This window comes from Calliphora vicina, chromosome 2 (genome assembly GCF_958450345.1).
Source record: "Calliphora vicina chromosome 2, idCalVici1.1, whole genome shotgun sequence".
Lineage (NCBI taxonomy): Eukaryota > Metazoa > Arthropoda > Insecta > Diptera > Calliphoridae > Calliphora > Calliphora vicina.
This window is the reverse complement of record NC_088781.1, coordinates 10,118,346-10,141,127: the sequence shown is the minus strand read 5'-3', so window position 1 is coordinate 10,141,127 and position 22,782 is coordinate 10,118,346. Positions and strand designations below refer to the sequence as shown.

Genomic DNA, 22,782 nt, shown 5'->3' with positions numbered 1-22,782 from the left:
AACAACATTTTCAACATCTCGAAAAACTACCAAAGAAACAAAACCACTTTAAAGCTGCTGGCTGGCTGACCCTACGATGAGTGTGGCGATGCGTATGAATAATGGTGAGTGCTTTTGTGTTTGAGTTCCTTTTATGGCCCACAGTGGTCAATTATGCGTGCCAATGTACACATATCGTACAGACAGACACACATTAGATATAAATTATTTTATGAATTAAATTAATAATCAACACAGGAAAGTTGTTAAAATTAAATTATTTATTAAATTACATGGTTTGTTCTTACATATTGTGCATATGATTACAGTGGGCTACATAACTAGAAAATTTAATACAATATTAGATAAATTTTTTTTTTTAAACAAATTTAAGAATAATTTTTACTTTTCCAATAATTACTTAAGTCTAATGGAAAATATAAAGGAAATTTTATTGTGCCGATATGACAAACTTTCTTTATATATAAGTTTTTCATTCCGTTTGTTATTTCTATATTTTTCATTTGCGACCCCACAAAGTCTATATATTCTTCATCGTTATAGACAGCGGAGTCGATATAGCTATGTCAACTTTCCGTAGTCTTCAAATAACTAACATACATGATTCATACAACAATATCGAGCCCTTGGCGCCAAATTATCGTAAGCAACATTTTCAAAACTTTTTTTTTATTGCAAAAATTAAAATATTATGGACCGACTGATGTTTTAGCGTTCTCAGAATATCAAAATTGTTAATAACTTAAAAATTATAGGGGGTAAGATTTTATCGTAAGTCAATGTTTACATTTTACAGTAAACGAATTTTATCGTAAGCGACACATAGTGGTATAAAAAAAAGAGGGAAATAAATCTGTAACTTCTAAATGGTTAGATTGGTTTTAATAAAATTTCACATGCGCAAAGAAGAAGTGCTGTTGAGTTTAAGTTCTGAATGTGGACCTCATGTGCCTACCAGGGGCGCGACCAAGGGCCCTCAAAGTAGGACACCTCGGGCATGTTACATTTTTAAAACGATCCTATTTCTTCGTTTGTGTTCCGATTTCAAAAAAATTACACATATAAAATCTTTTCATCGAGCGCTACAAAAGACCATAGTCATAGCTATCAATTACCTCTTATAGCTTAGGAGATATTCGCATTTGAAAATATAATTTTCAATAGTTTTACCCAGCCTATTCCAGTTTTTTGATAACAGCGTATCCAAATATTTTCCGATTTTCTCCAGTTTTCCTTCATTAGACTAACAACATATGTATGTGTCAAATAGAAAAAGAAGTGTTTAAAAATAATGCCTAAATCCAAAGTTATATGCATTTTAATTTAAAAAATTTTAAAAAGCCGATTTTTCGCAAATTTTTTGGGAAAAAAGAACTTTTTTTCTTTTTAAGTTATCGCAAAAAAATTCTAAGAGGATGTCTAAGGAATTTATACTTTCTGAAAGCTAAGTTTTAATAAAATATTTTAATTGAAAAAAAATTAAAAATTTTTCTTACCGAGGGGCCAAAAATTCTCAAATCCCATATTCGATATCAAAATATAGTAACCGATTTTAGATGGCCGAATATGCTTTTAATTATTTTGTAAAGGGTTCCGATAACTCAGACCGTGGTATGGATATTATAGCCAAAAAACTAAAAATTTCCATTTTTGAGATTTTTCAACAATTTTTTGGGAATTGCCGGATTGCTGATAATAAATTTCAAAATTCGTTTTTATTTTTCCATTTTAAATAGCAAATTTTACATAACTGTGAAATTTCATTAAAAACTATTCATAAATAACAATTTTATTTCAATTCGAAAAATTTGTATCTAAACATTTGTAAACATTTTTTGTCATATTTTTCAATAAAGTATTCCATGAATTTTTAATTGTCAGAAGTTATAAATATTTTTGAAAAATAGACAAATAACATTTTTAATTTTATGTATAAATTTCAAAATAATCGAAAAAACCTTCTCCTGTAAAATTTGTGTTTTGTCGCTTATGATAATTTGGCGCTAAGGGCTCGATATATTCGCTATAGACCCGGTTCGGTTGCTATTTAAAATCAAGAAAATCGACCCAAAAATGGCTGAGATATTTGACTTATTTCTGATCAATATCTGGATTATAAAGTCATTAATATAGACAATATGGATATCTGATGATAGATATTTCAAAGACCTTTGCATCGGCATATGTAAGTCTATAGTAAGTTGGATGGGTCAGAATTGGGAAAACAAATTTTTAACCCGAATTTTTTTTTCACCTAAAAAATTTGTCATAAATGTTTTATTCACTAATAATTAAAAAGAAAATTAAAAACAAAAAATAATTTTTTTTCGTACAATTTTTTCATTAATAAATTGCGTGATTTTTAAAATTTGTAGCTTTTATTTTGAAACATTTGTACAATATAAATTTATTTAAAGTATTGGCCATTGTTAGCTATGACTTTTTCCCATCTTTCTGGCAACATATGGATTCCGAGCCGGAAGAACTACTCATATTTTGAGGAAAGTCTTTATGGGATACTCTGGTCCCAAGTGAAATGTATTCCAGAGAGATCGAGAACTCTGAACATCGATCAAAACAAATAGTAGTCGGACGGGACAAGGTCTGTACTATAAGGCGGGTGAGGCGTAACTTCCCAACCACTACATTATAAATACTTTCTAACAGGTATTGCAACATCTGGCCGCATATTCTGGGATCGTTTCAAAAGAATCAAACGAATGCATTCGGTACAGGTTCCTAGCTCATATCAGCGCCATTGTTATTTAGCTTTGGTGTTGATTCGGCTGGTTGGCCGGTTTTCAAGTACGATCTCTTACTAATGACTCGGTGCAAAATGATATTCTTTTATAGCGTTCAGGCATCATTTCGGGCATGTAAAATCGTGTTTCAAGCTCTCTCGGCTTCAATTCGTATGTTACATAATTTCCCTGCTTTTGGATGAATCCTCCAGCTCGCAAACGTTTTAAAATTTGCTGCTTGAGTAGTTCCCAATGATTTTACAAGCTCTTGTTGAGTTTTACAACAATTTGCACCAATTCTTGGTCTTTAACCCTCCGACGGTTGAGGAGAGTTAAATGTCCACAGGGACCTTTTGGGAATTTTATATGAAAACGCATTTTTTAAACATTTTTTTTTGTTTTGATTTATTATTTACTAATTATACATGTGTAATGAATGTTAGAATGTCTTTTATATATAACATTATTAATTTTTTATGAAAAAAGCCTAAAAAACTATTGTTGAAATTTCAGTACTAGTACCTTTTCACACGTTCCCCTACTAAACACATTTAAATCTCAATAGAAATTAAACTATTGGTCGGATACATGTATATGGGTATACTTCCCATGGATCATCAAGGAGTAATTTCAGTTTGAAAATGAAAAACCATCTCTCGCATTTTGAAACCGATGAAACACATTCACATAAACAATCGGTATGCTTCAGCGGCACTTTTTTGAAATTAAAGATGTAAAGTAAAACTTCCCGCATATGGCGATTTGTTGGCACAAAATTCGACATTTTCGAAGCAAAAGAACTTTTTTGTTTACACTATAATGTTCAATAACTAATGGTGTTTTATTTTCTAGCATAAATTATGCCTTTATTCTGCCTTTTACCCTTCTTTGTGTTCTTTTCTGAAAAAATGTAGATTGGTAAGCGTATGAGTTGTTCTTTTCAAATAATATTGCATTATGCTACATGTTTCACCCTCAATTTTATCAAAGGGTTAGAAATGCAGCACTTGTTAAATAGCTTTTCTTGTTCGTTTGTGTTAATGAAATAGCGTTCAAAAGATAGATTTTTAAGTCATACACCTAATATATTAAACAAGTAAAAGACTTATATTCGGCTGTGCCGAATCTTATATACATTTATAGCGTTTTCTTTTCTGGCATAAATGATGCCTTTATTCAGCCTTTTACCATTTTCTGTGCTCTTTTCTAAAACAAATGTAGTTGGGTAAGGGTATAACGTGTTCTTTTTTTGCCCTAAAACCCCGAAGATATGCTACACGTTTTTGCAGCACTTTTTAAAAGCAAAATGTATAGTTTTACAACATTTACAAGATAAAGAAAAGAAAATTGCGATCTATTGTGATCGTTCAAAATGTAAAACATTATGAGGGTATGGGTAACTTTTAATAAATGTTACAAAATATGTTGGCAACATTTTGTGTCAGAAAAGAAAACGCCATTTTGGTGAAAAAAGAAACTTGGCTTAAAAAATATTTTTCCCGAATCCGGAAAATATTTAATGATACACAATTTGAAAGTTTTTTAATCGATGTTGAAAAGGCTGCCAGGAATTCTTTTAGACTTGACTTACGGAAATATTATTGCTAATTCAGTCAGGCTCTTTTGGAAATATGAGTGATGAATAAGCGAACGGTTTCATAAAGATCTAAAAATGATTTGATCGGAAATGTAAAAAATGTATGACCAGCCTATGGTAGTAGTAGACTATTGTTGGGACACTGAAAAGATTTATAAAAAAAGTAATTAACACAGTTAATTTTTAATTTTTTGTTGCAATTTTTAGTATTTTCTTTATGAACATTTGATGTCTTCGATTTTTTTCCGAAGTATACAAACCCATATCTATGTGTTTCACATCATGAACAAAAACCTTGTAAACTAGTTTTATTAACTCGGTGAACTACTATTATGAAATGCCGTTTATGTCATAAGAATTTTTTTTAGTAACATTCTCAAAAATTTTGATTTTCCTCCTAGGCTGGCACCATTTGGTGTCCCCGTGATGTCAGGGTCCCCGTGATACCCCCACATATTCCAATCCTACTTCACTTAGTCCAATGGATTTGTGGACCAAACACGTTGAAGGAGCATAATTTCTTGGCCTTGACCTCGATGCAGAAACCCAAGATTTGAAAATTGTATGCAATTGTATACTGTTTTAACAACAACAACGGGATATTTGTGTTGAACTACAAAACTTAATTCATTTGTGAAATTTTATATCTTTTTTATATTTTAAAATCCTGACCCACTGTTCCCTGAAACGTTAACTTTCAAGCTGTTGTATTTGTTGTTTTTGTCATTTTATGTTAATGTTTTTTTTATTCGCATACGGCTGTAAGCGAACCGACGTACGTACATGAGTGTGCGTGTGTGTGTCGATGAGGATGTGCTCGTATGAGAGTATGAGTGTGGTTTTGTTGTGCATGAATGTATAAAATAAAAAACGGAAACCCATTTGTAGTGTTTTGTTTCCTTTTCAGTGTTGTATGTATGTGTGTGTTTTTTCATCTTCTCTTGCTGCAGCAGCAAAAACAGCATCTCTTAGTTGGAATTATTTTTGTGCTTGTTCTTTTTGGTTTTTATTTTTATTTTTGTTTTTTTTTTTTAGTTTTTGTGGCTCTGGTTCTTGTTCTTCTTTCGTTTATAAATTTATAATTTTAGCATAAATACATGAACGAGTAGATTGCATACTCACACACACACACTCACATGCATACATACATTTAATAGTGGCACGGAATTTTAAGTAATTGTAAATAATTGCACAGTACTGACACACTTTGTTATCCTGCTACGTTCTTTTCTAGCCATCTCTGTTACTGCGCTACTCCCCTACCTCTAGTCGTAGTCATTTGAGAATTTCATGTGAATGGGTTTGTTCATTTTTATTGGACTAAGCAGGATATGAACATGGAAATGGGATATTTATTAAGTTGGCATTTTACAAAAGCAAGGGATGTGTTGGGTTCTGCTAGTTTTTATACACACAAAAACTATTTGCTGCTACTACTACATGCAGGCATTTTAATTTCAATATTAAATGGTTTAAAAAAAAAAAATAGTTACTATTTTTGTAAGCAGGAGCAGCAGCACCCAAAACACACTTACATAATTTCAAAAGCAAATAACACAAATATAATACAACAAACAAGCATCCCATCCAGGGATGGAAAATTAAATTTGTGTTCGCTCTATCAAAAAATTAATCAAATAGTACTTTTTAAAAGCTTTTATTTAACTTTAGGTCAAAATGTCTAACAGAGTTTTAAACTAGTAATCGTTGTCCGAATAGGCTGAAATTTGGTATTCATGCAGGCGCCTGATGACGAAAATTCCAAACTATGCATAGTTTTTTCGAACATAGCTATGTTCGAAAAATTTTCAAATAATCTCTAGATCATCTCCTGATGCACAAAAATGTTGGTTTTTTATGCGGCCAATTTCTGAAATTTTCCATTTTCGAATTTAGAAAATTAAAAAAAAAATTCTGAATGTTCATGAATTTTTAATTATTTTCCATAAAATATGTTGGAAAATTCGAATTTAAATTCGAAATATTCAAGAAACACTAAAAAGAAGAAAACAAATTAAAAAACAAAAACACCATTTTTTAAAAAAAAGCTTTTATTTAAATGCTCTGAATGAATGAATAAATAAATGACAGGTTTCAATGTGCCACGAATAATAAATATCGCCTAGAGAGCCCAAAAAAGTTTGAAAAAAAAGAATTGGAGGCATTACTGCATGACGATTGTTGTTAAACTCAACAAAAGCTTTTAAAATCTTTTGCAGCAGGATTCATCCAAAAGCAGGGAAATTTGGTACCATACGAATTGAGGTCGTGAGACCTTGACTGCTATATGCGATACAAAATGGATCCATTACAATAACCAGAAGCGTAAGAGATTGTATGTCAATCCATGGCGCCAAATATCCATGGCGCTAAGGTAATTCTCTGTATTTGGTGTGAGCAAAAGGGTAATATCTATTATGAGCTGCTGAAATCTGGCCAGAGGAACTTGTAACAAATGCAATTGATTTGTTTGAATATACGGCCAGACATAAAAACAGTAATATTCCACCATGACGACGCTCGGTCACATGTTGCAATACCTGTTAAAAAGTATTTAGAATAAAGTGGTTGCGAAGTTTTGCCTCTCTCGCTTAATAGTTGAGACCGTGACCCGTTCGACTACTGTTTGTTTCGATCCATGCAGAACGCTCTCTCTGGGATACGCTTCACTTTGTAATAGAGTATTCGATATTGGCTTGATTCGTTCCTGGCCTCAAAAGATGGGCAGTTCATTTTCTTGAAATCCATATGTTGCCAGAAAGATGGGAAAAGGTCATAGCTAACAATGGCCAATACTTTGAATAAATTTATATTGTACAAGGGTTTTAAAATAAAAGCTAAAAAACAGAATACTTTATCTGTAGCATAACATCTTTCTGGGTCAATAGCATTGTGTAAATTTGTCGTGTTACATAAATACGGAAAATTATTTGAAAGGATAAAAATGAGTCGTTGGCGTACTAAGGTACTTTTGAATATAAACAAGAGATCTATATTCGGCTGTGCCGAATCTTATATACCCTTCACCAACTTATACTTAAAAATATTTTTTTTTAAATATTTTTATTTAAACAAAATCAACATTTTTTTTTAATGTTTTAAATTTTTTAAAAAATTTTTTTTTCCAAATTGTTTTTTCAAAATTTTTTTTTTAAAATTTTTTTTTTAAATTTCTTTAATTAATTTTTTTGGAAAAAGATTTTATTACAAAAAAAAAATTTTTGATGAAATAAAAATTCGGGTTAAAAAATTATTTTTTTCCGATTTTGACCCATTGTATGTCCAACTTACTATGGTCTTATATATGTCGTTGCAAAGGTCTTTGAAATATCTATCATTAGATATCCATATTGTCTATATTAATGACTTAGTAATCCAGATATAGGTCAAAAATTGGTCAAAAATCGAGGTTGTCCTAGTTTTTTCCTTATATCTCAGCCATTTGTGGACCGATTTTCTCGATTTTAAATAGCGACCGAGCCGGAAGAATTTCGGAGATATTGATGTATGAATCGTGTATGTAAGTTATTTGGGGACTTCGGAAAGTTGATTTCAACACACAGACGGACATGGCTATATCGATTCCGCTATCTATAACGATCCAGAATATGTACTTTATGGGGTCGCAAATGAAAAATGTGGAAATTACAAACGGAATGACAAATTTATATATACCCTTGCCACTCATGGTGAAGGGTATAAAAAGTATCAAAGAAAGTACGATCTTATCAACTTTTCCATCCCTGATGCCATCACATTGGCGCATAAATATACATAACAATATTTATATTGGTAGAATTCTTAATGTGTGCTTAATGGGATTTGAGCGTCATTTTAACTCCAGCAGGAATATTTAAGCAACACACAATACTTTCTAGGTCGAATTTATTTACTTCTATAACGTAAACTATGATTTAATTTAAATGCATACCATTCACATAATAATGTGTTTTTCTATACAGGTCTTCACCATGCAGTTTCAATGGGCACTATAGATTCACACGCTAAACCCACATATCCCAATCAAACAGATAGAAATTATGATTCCGAAGACGAAAATACGCATCGTAGAAGACTAAGACACACTTCATCGACCGAACTCTATCCAAAACCTTCACAGTACTCCAAAGGAGACATAAGAGAGCAGGTATTTTTATATTTCAAATAATATTTCAACTATTTCCTAGTCATTTCTTTTGCTTTTAGTATTGTTTAACTGATCGCCAAGTAAACACCATAGAACGTTCTAGACGAGAGAAGTTTTTTGGTTGCCTATCCAGACGCAGTGCTCCTCAATCGCTGTTGGGTGGTTGTGTTGGCAGACGTATACCGTCAGATGAAAATCTGGCTCCATACACACCATTCTATAAGTATTCACGTTTTAATCAACAATATCCACCAGCTGCTGCCGCTGCTGACAGTATGGACTTGGATAGTTCCTATTTCCGCAGACAACCAGCCTCAATTTTAAGCACATCCAAAATGGTTGATGCCTCCACCGATAATCGTCAAACTTCATGGATGGAACAACAACAGCAGCAACATCACCATCAGCAACAACAGCAGCAGCAACATCAACAACAACAGCAGCAACAAAATCAACAACATCACCAGCAACATGTCTACAACAACTATGATACAATTAGCTATATCAACGATAAAGGGTATTTAGAATTTTAGTAATTAAACTAGGATTTCTTGTATTAATCCAGAATTTACCAAAACATTGCAGCTCTTATCACTGCCCTTCTCATATAGGAGTAAATACAGGCTTGCAACAACATGCTGGTGCACCCACAACACCCAGGTCAGTCTATTTTACTTGCTGCTTAGAAAAAGTCAATTTTACTCTTTAATTAATATTTCTAGCAGAACTAAACATGTGAGTTTCGCCCGCTCTCATACTCTGACATCTTTTGATGATTTCAATGTGGGCTTTCGTTCTTCGGGGCGCATGAAAACGGCCCAGTCGCAGGAGCGTTTAATTGGAGGAAAGAAACCTGTAGGTCCAACTGCATCCTATTATGATACCATACCTATGTGTGGACCTCCTATCACTGCCATAATGGGCTCCACCTCCACCATACATATGCTGCCTCAGGCTACAGTTCCTGTTCACCAGATTGGACACACGCACCAGCATCACATGGGACACATACAGCCCACCTATGTCCCCACTTATGTCACCGAACAGCATGTTCAAACACAACAGCCGACCACTTTGATGGCTGCCATACCTTTGATAGAGGACATTTCAGCGCTGAATATGAGTTCAGTAGTACAAGGCGGCCTGTCTGCTCTACCGCCACCCAGTCCCGAGGTTATAGTGGTAGAGAAGAAATTTCGCAACGCCATGAAGACACAAGCCACACAAACCGATGTTCGTAAAAATGAGTTTGAGGAAAACTTGGCTTTGAGTCCCAGGACTATACATCGGGTGAAGGTGGTATCGCAAGGTGCCCAAACAAATGGCATGCAAAATGGCAAACCCTTGGCCAAAAGTTTATCTCAGATACCTTACGATAGTCGCCAGATTGATGACACCATGGATGCTAATATGGCCGACCATGAAGCTTTACATCGCACACAATCCGAAGAACCGCCGAAATCTCCCTTGGAGAGTAATTTTACTTATTACCAACCACCTCCTCCATTGGAATATGATACCAACCATGAGCTGTACTATCAGCAGCCCAAGAGGGAGCATATGATCCTGCCAAAGGAAGATTCATTTTCCTACGAAAGTAATAGTTTGCCGCGCCGAACCTGTGGTTTTCGTTTGGACACCGACTTTCATAGTTTGCCGCGGCGTGACATGCACAATGTTCAGGATGTTTGCAAGCATATAACAGAATGTTCCGAACTAATGGCTGATGGCTCCTCCGATTTTACATCTGATCTTTTGCCGCCACCTCAAGAATATTGTCTGAACGATGATGATGATTCTTTGGATACTACACAAACATTTCCCAAAGAATATACCGACACTAATCGCCGCAAATCCATGTTAGTAACCATGGAGCCTCAAAACGATACTCCCTTTCGGCGCGATGACATACGTCGTCAATCCATGCCGGTTTATGTTAAAACTGAGAAACTCATAGATTTAGACTATGCCACCGCCAAAGGATCACGTAGGTTCTCACGCAAATCATTCAGAGACGATATGTCAGACGAAAAGGAAATCATAATCGACTTTAAGCCGTATGTGAAATCTGATTTTCATATTAAACCTTTTCGTCAGAGGTTGACAAAGACAATCGGCAAGCCGGAGGAGCAAGAAGAGTATTACGCACCACGGGAACCTTTAGATTCTGTATCAGCGGAAAGTGATCACAGCGAAGATCTACATAGAGACCCGGTTTATGAAAATATACAGACGTGCATGTGCAATATACCTGATGTTCAAGAAGCAGAGTGCAGCGAACAAGAAGAAAAAGAGGGTAGAGGGTCGGGTATTTCAGCACCGCCAAGCCCCTTAAGAGAAGAGCCTATAGGTCATGCCTCTACCTATCCGTCATCTGATTCATTAGCCAATGATGTCACCCGAGATCATTCAGATGGTCATTGGAATGAATCTGAGGTGACTGTGTTAACGGCAGAGCAACGATCAGAGGCATCATATAATTCAAATCTTCTACTGACACCCTCTACCAAACGCAAACATCTACTGTTGCAACATCAGCAAAGAAGTTCGGTGGATACAGATGCTTTGGATCTCGAAGAACAGTTCACCGATCAAAGTCCCACATTTAGTCAGGGTTCATTGAGTATGAAGTCGCGTTCCCCAGTAACACCACAAAGTGAAAAAGAACCCAAATTGTATGCCACCCCACAAATGAAACTGATTTCACCCTCCATTGAGATAACACCCTCGTTTGGCAAGAGCTCTACATTAACAAGAGCTGCTGCGAAAACCATGGTAGCTTCACCCCGAAAGAGCATTATAACAATTCCTCAGAAAGAGCAAAGAAGGTATGGTATTCAAAATTTCGATAAAAAAAATTAAAGTTTGAACCTTTACTCTTGTGAATTTGATAATATTGTTGTTTCCTCCCCTGCATTAAAAACATTTTGTTAACTTTGATTTAATTGTTGCTTTAAGATTATCCGAAATCTCTTTGGGCTTGTCCTCCATGACAGACATACCGAAAAGTGTTACGGGCAATGCCGATAATTCTGAATGTAGTACCAACACGAATACAGAGGAATATGCCACATGTACCGATACATCTAGGCGAACGCAAGGTATGAGGACAACCCTAACCACAACCACTACAAGCTCATCATCAACTACACAAGTACCAGGTTTGAATACAAGACAATCATTATTAAACTATCTAAACGTACATGTCAAATTCAAACTCCAAATAGAGCACGATTATTCAAAAGCTCGCAAATGATAATTCTAGTAGTTGTAACCGATTTAGATAAATGTTGTTTGTGTTTATATTATTAAAAAGAACTTGCTATAGTCGTCCATATATTTGATTAAATCAAATGATTTGATTTAATGCCAAACCCTAGTATGAACATTTTTCTTTTTCTTTATTGTGATCGCAATGAATTCTTAATTTCTAATTTGTTGTGTTTTATGTTGGTTTAACAATTAGGATGCATCGTGAATGTCTTATTTGATTTTTGTTTGTTTTTTTTTGTTTTGTCTGTTTTGGCCATAATAGATGGTAATTGATGTTGTTGCTTGATGTAAGATGATGCTTTGAGTGTGCCAGCGAGCAGCTTAGCTTGGAATGTCTCTATGTTTATAAGCATTAGATAAATGTTTGTTATTATGCTGACATTACTCAAACTAATTACGTTCTGAATTACTTTTTCTTTAAATTCAGCTTCCACCCAAAGCTCCCAAATGGACAAAAGCCATGGCGAATCTTCATTTGAAAGCGCCTCATCTTTGTATTCTTCCAAAGCAGAAATATTAACCGAAGATATGTTGCTAACTGAGGACACGCGCAGCGAATCGAAATCCAGAATGGAATTGAGTCTTAATTTACCTTTAACACCAATCGATGTTCCTAAGAAATCACCCACCCATTCTGTAAGCAGTACTTCCTCAGGCAGCTATAATGTAGGAGGTGAAGGTAAAACCCCGGAGACGGAAAAAATATCTCCTTCCACCAAGAAAACAAGCTCTTCTCCTTTGGCCCAAAGGGCAGAGCAGGTGCGCATTAAAATGGAATCTGTATCGGATGATGAGCGCAGTGAGATGCGCTACTCTTCCTCGGGCTACTATGAAAGTCCACATGATGATGAATATCAGAAAATTAAATCACGCAGACATCGGCAAGAGGAGGATCGCAAACGTAGAAAAAACTCCATGAAAATCGACATAGAAAAAGAAAATATGCGCGCTTTAACTAGTCCCATCAAAAGGGAACAATTGAAAAAATCACCGGAAAGACAAAAGGTCTCCAGTGCTTTGGCCGAATCGACTAGCCCCATAAAACTTAAACGTTTCCGTCCTAAAATACGTCGTCAACTAAGGCGTTCTTCACGCGACGAAAGTATACCCAAACAACGTAAACCAAATGCTGCTAGCCTTTCGCCCCAAGGCAACATGGAGAAACTGCTGGATGTTAGTATGTCTGCGGTGATATCACCTAAGACACCGCCTGCTCCGCACAAGCCAGAAGTGGAAAGTATAGTGCCGGCCAAAACTAAAGACATGACTGGCATGAAAATTGCCTCATCGTTGGCGCCCACTTATGTGAAATCAGCCTCGGAAACCTGTCAATTAAAAGCCAAATCAATTGAGTCCCTCAATCGCTCTGTATCGCCTGGTTCCGATTCCGTTTTTTACAGTGAAGCTGATGGCAATCATCATGCTGAACCGCACAGTGGCCACTGTTCGCACTGCGGCAAAGAGGTGGAGGAGCCAAGTGTAGTTTGTGGCGATTCGGTAGAATCATTACCTTACATAGACAACGAACCGGATATTGTTAAGCCACCGTCCGATTTTGCCGATTCGCCTGTAACTAGCAAAACACCGCAGCGTCTGTACAAGAAAATGGATAAACGCTTTAGGTCCGAAGAACGTTATCACACTGAAAGGGGCAGGCATTACAAGAGCCGAAAAGATAATATAAGAGCTAAGGTAAGATTTGAACATTTAATTGCATTTCTAAAATTCTTTAAAATTCCTTAGAGCACTTGAAGATTTTGTTGGAATTTGACTTCAATGCAAGAGTTATGTTTTAAACTGAAAAATTTTTGGAAAAATTTTAAACAAAAATAAGTAAGAGAGCTATATTTGGCTGTGCCGAATCTTACCATTCACTAAATTATATGTATTTTAAAATATAAATTTTAAATATTTTTAGTTAAACAAAATTTAAAAAAAAATGTTCAAAATTTTTTTCCAATTTTTTTTTTAATTTTTAAATTTTTTTTTTTAAATTTATTAGTAAAAAAAAATTTGTTTGTAAAAAAAAAATTTGGTGAAAAAATATTTTTCCCGATTTTGACCCATTGTAGGTCCAAATTACTATAGCCTTATTTATATACATTGTTGCAATGGACTTTGAACTATCTATCATTATATATCCATATTGCCTATATTAATGAGTTAGTAATCCAGATATAGATCAAAAATAGGCCAGAAATCTATGTTGGACCGATTTTCACGATATTAAATAGCAACCGATCCGGAAAAAATCCCGATATATTGATGTATCAATCATATTTGTAAGTTATTTTGGGGCTACGGAAAGTTGATTTCAACATACAGTCGGACAAGGCTATATCGACTTCGCTATCTATAACGATCCAGAATATATATAATTTGTGGGGTCGCAAATGAAAAATGTTGAAATTACAAAAGGAATAACAAACTTATATATACCCTTGCCACTATTGGTGAACGGTATAAAAATGTGACTTGAAATTATGTTTCCTTTACCACTGGGTAATGCTCTTGATAGAAAGTACAATACAACTTTAATTCAATTGCTTGACACAAGGCTGGGATTACACTTGTTATTGGGTTTTGCATAAAATTTAATTTTTTTTATATTTGATCTTCAAATTTTATTAAAGGCTGAATATAATATTGTTACGTTTTAACCTTTTCAAAACGTTGGTTTATTTCCTTTAAATAAACCGGATACTTTTGATTGCAAATAAAAGCCGTTTAGTAGTTTGAAAATTGTAACAACTCTTTATTTATTTAAAATGTACAACAACAGAAGTAAATAGTCACTCAATGTTTTTTATACACGTTTATAAATTCGCAGAAATACAGACACACTTTATAATGTACACGAATTCACTTGAAAAATACAGCACACTTTAAGGCACTCAGTTGATGTTTATTCGAAAAGCGTCTCTGATAAACTAACTAACGACTGCAACCTCTGCCACTATTTATAACACTGCACTCTAGATTGCTCTTTAACTGTCAAAGCTCGTATATTCTAGAGCTTTCTAATACATACGCCATCTGTGGTGTACGATCTACAATGTTCTTTAACTGAATATTCGAATTCGAATATACGGTCGCAGCAAACAGCGCGCTGCAGCGTTGCCATACTTACGATCAATGGTCAACTGAAAGCTTTTATTCAATGTTAATAATGCCCACAGATATGTTACAGTTTGAGAGGCACTGCTATTTGAAAGCATTATGCAACTTTTAAATCAGCCGTTAAAATCGTTATATTTGAATTCAAGTACAATTTCGTAACAATATAATACATAAACAATAAATATCTTTCAATATTCTTTATATAGAGCGAGGAACGTAATCAAGAGTGTAATAAGAAGAACACGCCAAATTTGCGTCCTGCCGGATCAAGTCCTTGCATACTGCCAGAAATAACGAATGAAACTAAACAACAAACCATCTACATAGGACACTATGAGTGTGCTCGATACACCCGTTTAACCGATTCCGATATATGGGCCCAACTGGATCATCAATCATTAGGTAAGCTTACAGATTTGCTTCAAGAAATAGTAAATTATTTAAATACCTTATTTTCTTAATATTTGGCAGAAAGAAATCGCGGCAGACGTTCTTCCACTGAATCGGAAAAAAGCTTTTACTCCAAATATCAAGTTATACTACATCGTTTGGTGCAGAGACGTTGTACTTTGGAAATGTATCATCGTCAAAAAAGCGATACTTTTGGTAAATCTTAATAATTTGAATTAAATTTTGGTATTCCAAACACACAAACACGAATAATTACCAATAACAACCAAATAAGCAGCGAGAGAAATAGTTTAGTTACCCAGTATTTTGGCGCGTGTTTCTAATTTTGGAACATTATGTTAATGAAACACTGACTGAGCAAGCACACAAACAGTATTTCGTGTGTGTGACCGCCAGCGATAGCAAGAGATACGAATTAAAGCGAACGTTTATAAACTTTTCTATATACAAATTGTTGTTGCATGAGCGAAATTTATTTCTGCGATTGAGAGAATTCGTTTCAAAACAAGAGGTCTTTTGTACAATTTTAGTACAAACGAAATGTAGTCATCGCCATTCTTACGCATGGGGCACAGGCGGCAGACACATTGAAACAGTTTTAAAAATATCATATACAAAAAAACACGCAAAAAACATAAGAATTATTTTGGTTGGCAAAAAAAAAAAAACACAAAAACAAATAAACTAAAAAAATAAAAAACGCGTGTGAAAGACATCAAATAAACTAAATAGAAATTTACATGATTACCGCACTATTACAACAACCTCAGGCATTAAAGTAACTAGAGCGAACGATCAAATTGTATTTATTTATTTTTTATATTGAAATCAACAAAATGTTGGGTGCGTAATTGAAGAAATTGAAATAGTTTTTTGGGGAGCCAAATTATCGATTGATCGAACTTCAAATGAAAATCTTGACCTACGTTTTATTTTTATTCTAGAATTGATCACCTCAAATTCGGCGCAAAATTCGCTGAGGCGAAGACTAGAGGAAATTTTAAAGTTAATGTTACTAGTATGGGCCAGAGAAGGTCATGTACTATCGAAACTAACACAGGGAGAATATGGTATTCAAAATAAAAAACACACAAACACCATAAATTAAAGATTTAAAAAAAACCCAAATAATAATTCAAAATTTGTATGTTTCAGGAGTTGACAAAACAGTTGTGGTTAAGAGTGATTCGGGAGAGTTTGGCTTTCGCATACATGGCTCCAAGCCGGTAGTTGTGGCTGCCATAGAACCAGATACCCCAGCAGAAAGTTCTGGTCTAGAAGTGGGTGATATCATAATATCGGTAAATGGTGTTAAGGTTCTTGATAAACATCACACAGAAGTGGTGAAAATAGCCCATGATGGTTGTGAAAAATTGGAGTTGGAAGTGGCACGCACTCTAGGCGTTCTAATGAACGAACAACAAGAACCACCGATACAAGTCATTTACAGCGGCTATTTGTGGCGCCAGAGTGGTCAGGCCAAAGGTTCGCCGAATACCAAAAAGTGGGTACAAAGATGGTTTGTTTTGCGTTCAGACAATTGTCTATATTACTACAAGACTGAAGAGGTAAACAACGTTAAATATTCTTTCTAATAAATACATTATATAGTTTAATATCCTTTTTGTTTATTCCTTGTTTAGGATACTCAACCTGTGGGTGCCATGATTATGGCCAAACATATTGTTGAATCATGTCCGCCAAAAATCGGCAAACCTTATGCATTTAAAGTAGATTCAGGAGAGGGTATACCCATGTATGTGGCCGCTGATAATGAGGAAATGGCCAATCGCTGGATAAATATTTTAAAGAAAGCCGCCAATCAAGACAATGCCTGGCTGGATAAAAGGCAAGATATTCATATTATTGAAGAAAAAAAAATAATTTTTAATGTCTTTTTTACTCGTAGTGCCCGCAATCTTTATAAACAACCCAGCAGCATTACACGTCCCGATTGTTTTGGTTATCTAATGAAATTGGGCTCCAAATGGTGTGGTTGGTCTAAACGTTATTGTGTTTTAAAAGATGCCTGCTTGTACTTCTTTCAAGATGCCAATTCAAAATCGGCTTTGGGTGAGTTTTTTTTGGGTTTTAATGTTGCAGTAAAAGTATGTTAAAGTATTTTTCTTTTTCTAGGCATGGTGTGTTTACATGGCTATAAAGTCTCTTCAATGTCGGCGGCTGCTTCGGGTAAAAAGAACTCTTTTGAAATTGTACCACCTGAACCCAAATTAAGACATTATTATTTTTACACCGAATCCGAAATGGAAAAGAAGAGGTGAGTTTTAAGTTATTTATTAAAAAAAATAGTCGCAGAATCAGCCCACTCATATACTTAGAAATCAGTATTAAAATTTGTATATATGTATGTATATGGCTAGCAATTTAAAACATCCAAATAAGAATTTTCAGTGGAATTCAAGTGTAAAAGATATTGAACCAGTCATACATTAACATTTCAAGTGTAGAAATACACTTGTACCATACTTTAATTCTATGGCATTCTACACCATTTCCAATTGTATTTCAAAAATTTCTAATTGTATTTCAGAAATTTCTAATTATATTTCAGAAAATTCCAATTGAAGTTCAGAAATTTCCAATTATATTTCAGAATTTTCCATTTATATTTCAGAATTTTCCAATTATATTTCAGAAATTTCCATTTATATTTCAGAAATTTCTAATTGTATTTCAGAAATTTCCAATTGTATTTCAGAATTTTCCAATTGTATTTCAGAAATTTTCATTTGAATTTCAGAATTTTTAATTTATACTTAAAAAGTTTCTAATTGTATTTCAGAAATTTCCATTTGTATTTCAGAAAATTCTAATAGCAATACAAAAGAAAATTTCTGAAATACAAATAGAAATTTCTGAAATACAATTGGAAAATTCTGAAATACAATTAGAAACTTTTTAAGTATAAATTAAAAATTCTGAAATACAAATGGAAATTTCTGAAATACAATTGGAAAATTCTGAAATACAATTGGAAATTTCTGAAATACAATTAGAAATTTCTGAAATATAAATGGAAATTTCTGAAATATAATTGGAAAATTCTGAAATATAAATGGAAAATTCTGAAATACAATTGGAAATGGTGTAGATGAAAAGGAATCTTGAATTCAAGTCAAACATTACACTTTTAATACAGTTGAGTTCAAGTCTGCGATTCAAGTAGGAATAATACTTGAATTCAAGCTTTAAAAAAATGTTTTATATTTGATTAAAATACAAATCAATTTAAAAAAAATCATTCATTATTGAAGTCTTATTAATTTCGATTTCCTCTGGGAGTCTAAAAAATTTAGCATTTTCGTTTTTGTCAAATTGGCGCTGGATTCTGAAGAAATAAATAAAACAATTTGTTATGCACTCGAATTGCCTTGCCTATTAACAGCTAATTGATTTGATAGAAGAACTTTTTAATTTATTTTTAATTGTTTCTTACGTTTTTATAGTTTTATTTTAATAGACTTTTTTTAACAAATTTGATGAATTTTTTGGAATTTTTAAAAAGGAAAAATTAACAAAATGTTGAAATATTTAAAAAAAAAATATTTTACTTCAAAAATAATTGAAAAAAGGTGTGAAATTCAAATTGAATTTCCAACACTTGATATTAATTTTTTGTTTGAGTACTGTTTTTGAGATGTGTTAAATATTGGAAAAAAAAATAATTTATTTAAATTTCGAATTTTTCGAACATAACAAATTAATTTGAAAATTAAACAAAAATCCATTTTTGGAAATTATGTTCGAATATTTCGAATAAAAAAATGTTAATAAAATTGTATTTTTTGTAATATAAAATTATTTCTAAAAGTGTTAAAATTATAAATTTATTTAAAAATAAAATATAAATATTGATTTTAAATTTGCCATATTATGTTTCGAATATTTCTTACTTTAAAAAATACCTTAAAAAGTATATTAAAGGTAAACTAATATTTAAATAAACTTTGAAATACTTAAATTATGTTAAAATTTTTCGAACATACACAAATTACATTAAAAATACACATTTTAAAATTTTGAAATTATGTTCGAATATTTCGAATATTTAAGTTCGAAAATTTAGATTATTCAAAAATTATCTTAAAATCAGTATAAATATATTTTCGAAATTTGATAAATGTATTTTTCAAATAGACGAAAATAAGCTCAAAAAGTTTTTAAATGTCTATGAAATATAAAACACCAAAACAATGTTCGAATTTACTACAAATAGCTAATATTTTATTACGAATTTATAATTTTTGAATTTTCAAAAAATTCGAACAAAAGAATTCACACATTGCAAAAGTACATAAATACGTAAATTTCGTCTCACTCCGAACATGTAAAGAAATACGAATTTGTTGTCCATATTCTATTTCTCAATAATGATGAGTTAAATAAATGGTATTTAAAATACCATGATGATGCATTCCAATTTGCCAATTTTCCAAGTTACATTTACAAAGTATTCTTTGAATTTTTACATAGTAAAACTTGAACTCAAGCCAGACTAAATTTAATTCTAATTAACAAAATAAAAATAGTAACAAAAAAAAAACATATGGAAAAATCGTACGTTCGCGACCGGTACTTAAGCCAATTAAACAAAAACCAATAGAGGTATTTTATTCTGTAAATACGGGATAGAGACCTACCATTTTAAAATAAATGAATTGCTTTTAAATATTCCGTTCCATTACGCAGATTTATACATTTCACTACTGTCAGCCAAAGTTGACTTCTATTTTGCGTACGTACGTTCGTTACCACTATCATTTATAACTAATTTATCTTTTGCACTTTACTTAGAGCTACTAAAATTCTATCGAATCGCATAAAAAATGATAGGAAAAGTTTTGTTTTGTGACCACAGGAAATGCTCAAATATAAGAAATTAATTTGAAAATTACTAAAAATTTAAATTTTTTAAAATTTAGCAATTGTGTTCGAATATTTCGAACATTAAAACATTTGTTTAAATAGTCTATAAATTCTAAATATTACCTAAAATTAAGGGCCTCATTTTAAAAACGAAACGACAAATGTTAAAATAAAATTCTATAGAAAATATTCAAGTTTCAAGCCCTTTTCCCAATATTCTTCATACAAATTGCTTACGCTTCCAAATGTTTCGTTTTATAAAATGAGGAACTAAGTTTTAAATATAGGAATTATGTCATAATTTTCAAACAATGAGGGTATTCACACGGTCTGCTATTAGTCATATTGTCATAATGTCCTAATATATTATAATAGTTGTTGTTGTGTTTTAAACAAAAAAAAAATATTATTTTATGGAAAAACAATAAACATAGTTCAAATAGTCTTATTAGTTTAGAACTTTTTTGTTTAAAACACAACAAAAATTTATTTAAACTATCATAATATATTAAGACATTATGACAATATGACTAAATAGTACACCGTGTGAATACCCCAAATATCTATTAAGAAATATTTTTTATATTTCGAATATAAGTTGGAATTTTGGAAAATTCAAAAACTATATTTAAAAGTTTGTATATAACAAATTAATTTGAAAATTACTAAAAATTCTTCTTTCTAAAATTTGGAAATTGTGTTCGAATATTTCGAACATTAAAAAATTAGCCCAAAAATTCTATAAATGCCAAATTAACTTTAAAATAAAATTTCACATCTCGAAATTATCTTCGAATTTTCGAAAAATAGTTAAAATTGCATAGTTTTTTATATTCGATATAAAAGTTCGAAAGTTCGAATTTTTTGCACATTCAAAAATTATTATAAAAATTGTTAAATTTTTAATCTAGTTTTAAAATTAATAAAATTTAAAGGTTTCTACATGTAAATTAAAATAATAATAATCTTTTTTCTTCTTACAGATGGATTTCCGCTCTTGAATACTCGATAGATCGTTGGATCAAATCTGGGTAACTAAGGTTGAAAACTATGCCCAAATCAATTCACAGCTCTAAAAAGAAGCGACGTAGTTTTAGTTATTTTATGGAATAGTTTATAAACAAGTCACCAAGGTATTGCATAGAACCACGTCCTAATCTTCCTACTACACTTGCAAACCATGAAAACTAGAAGCACCCATGAAGGGCATCACAAAAAGAGAACTTGATGGATGTTAATGAATGATTTTACCTATATATACACTAACAATAAGTAGAGATCAATACAATACAATAAAAAATAAAACTTTTATTTAAAATGCCAAATATTTTCATGCCAAAAAGTGGAACCAGTATGTCTAATAAAACAAACAACCAAAATAAAAAATAATAATTAAGATTTATAGAAAACAAATATTTGAAGTTCAAAACCTAAAATAAAACAAACAAGTTCTACATTTAGCACCAAAAATAAAACAAATCTTCAAAAACAAAAACTTAAAGTGAAAATAATGCAAATAAAAATTAAAAATCAACAAAATTTCATAAATCATTTGGAAAACCAGCAACAAACACAAAACCAAAAATAATAAAACAAACAATATTTAGAGAATATTCAAAAGTAAATATGAAAAATTTAGATAAAAATTAAAAATGAACAAAAACAAAAAAAAAAAAAGATTATGAAACTATTATTAAATTATGAAAAAGAAAAAAACAAAAAACAAATGTATATGTGTATTTAATATTAAAAGAAAATAAGTATCGGTATATACAATACAAAAACACATATGTCCATTCAGTTATGGGTGTATCTGCAAGTATATATGTTTACAACAACATAAACAATTTAAACTTTATTATTTATTTATAAAACAAACAAAAACAAATTAAAACTGATTTTTTATTTATTTAAAACAAGGATGAGATTTTGAAACTTCTCATGCTAACGATTTAAAAAGAAAACTTTGCAGAATTTAAGTTTTTTTGATACAAATAAACAAAAGTTTTTTAAGTATTTAGTTTGTTAATTTATATAGTTATACATACATAAATATACATACAGATACGAATACATTATATACATACATAAATACATACATATTTATTATTATAATAATTATTATTATTGTCGTTTGTAAATGTTCAAAAATTTATTTAGTTTTATTTCTTATTTTGTTAATGTTTTTTATTGACTCATTTGTTTATTTATTATATACATACAAATTTTATTAGAAACTGAGTAAAAGAATAATAAAAATAATAATTTATTTTTGTTTATAATAAACAGAAGTTACAAACAAACTATAAACACTGTATATTTTTATCTTAAACTTTAAACAAATACTTTTAATTAGTGGAAAAAGTCACGGCCCTTGACAATAAATAGTCAGGTAAGAAATATATGCATACATATGGGCAATTCCACGAGAATGACAACCACGATTGAAAAAAACAAAAACCCTTGAAACTTTTTTTCAAGATGATTTCAATAGCAGAAAACACTAAAATGTTACTATGTGAAAGTATTTAGATCTTAATATCAACATTTTAAGGGCAAAAACAATAGTTTAAACTGACTACATCGCACAAATGTCACGTACGATG

The 22,782-nt window shown here is 31.9% G+C and overlaps 1 protein-coding gene across 1 annotated transcript; it reads left to right on the top strand.

Annotated features, from left to right (window-relative positions):
• The first annotated feature begins 9 nt into the window (after positions 1-9).
• LOC135949863 (uncharacterized) lies at positions 10-22,221 on the top strand. Its single transcript, XM_065499309.1, has 15 exons — positions 10-104; positions 8,301-8,485; positions 8,545-9,002; positions 9,071-9,163; positions 9,208-11,313; positions 11,444-11,646; positions 12,186-13,450; positions 15,085-15,280; positions 15,350-15,484; positions 16,159-16,359; positions 16,445-16,857; positions 16,933-17,138; positions 17,199-17,362; positions 17,426-17,567; positions 21,160-22,221. Exons 1-15 carry the CDS (start codon positions 77-79, stop codon positions 21,209-21,211), a joined length of 5,847 nt encoding a protein of 1,948 aa, XP_065355381.1. The 5' UTR covers positions 10-76; the 3' UTR covers positions 21,212-22,221.
• Positions 22,222-22,782: the final 561 nt, after the last annotated feature.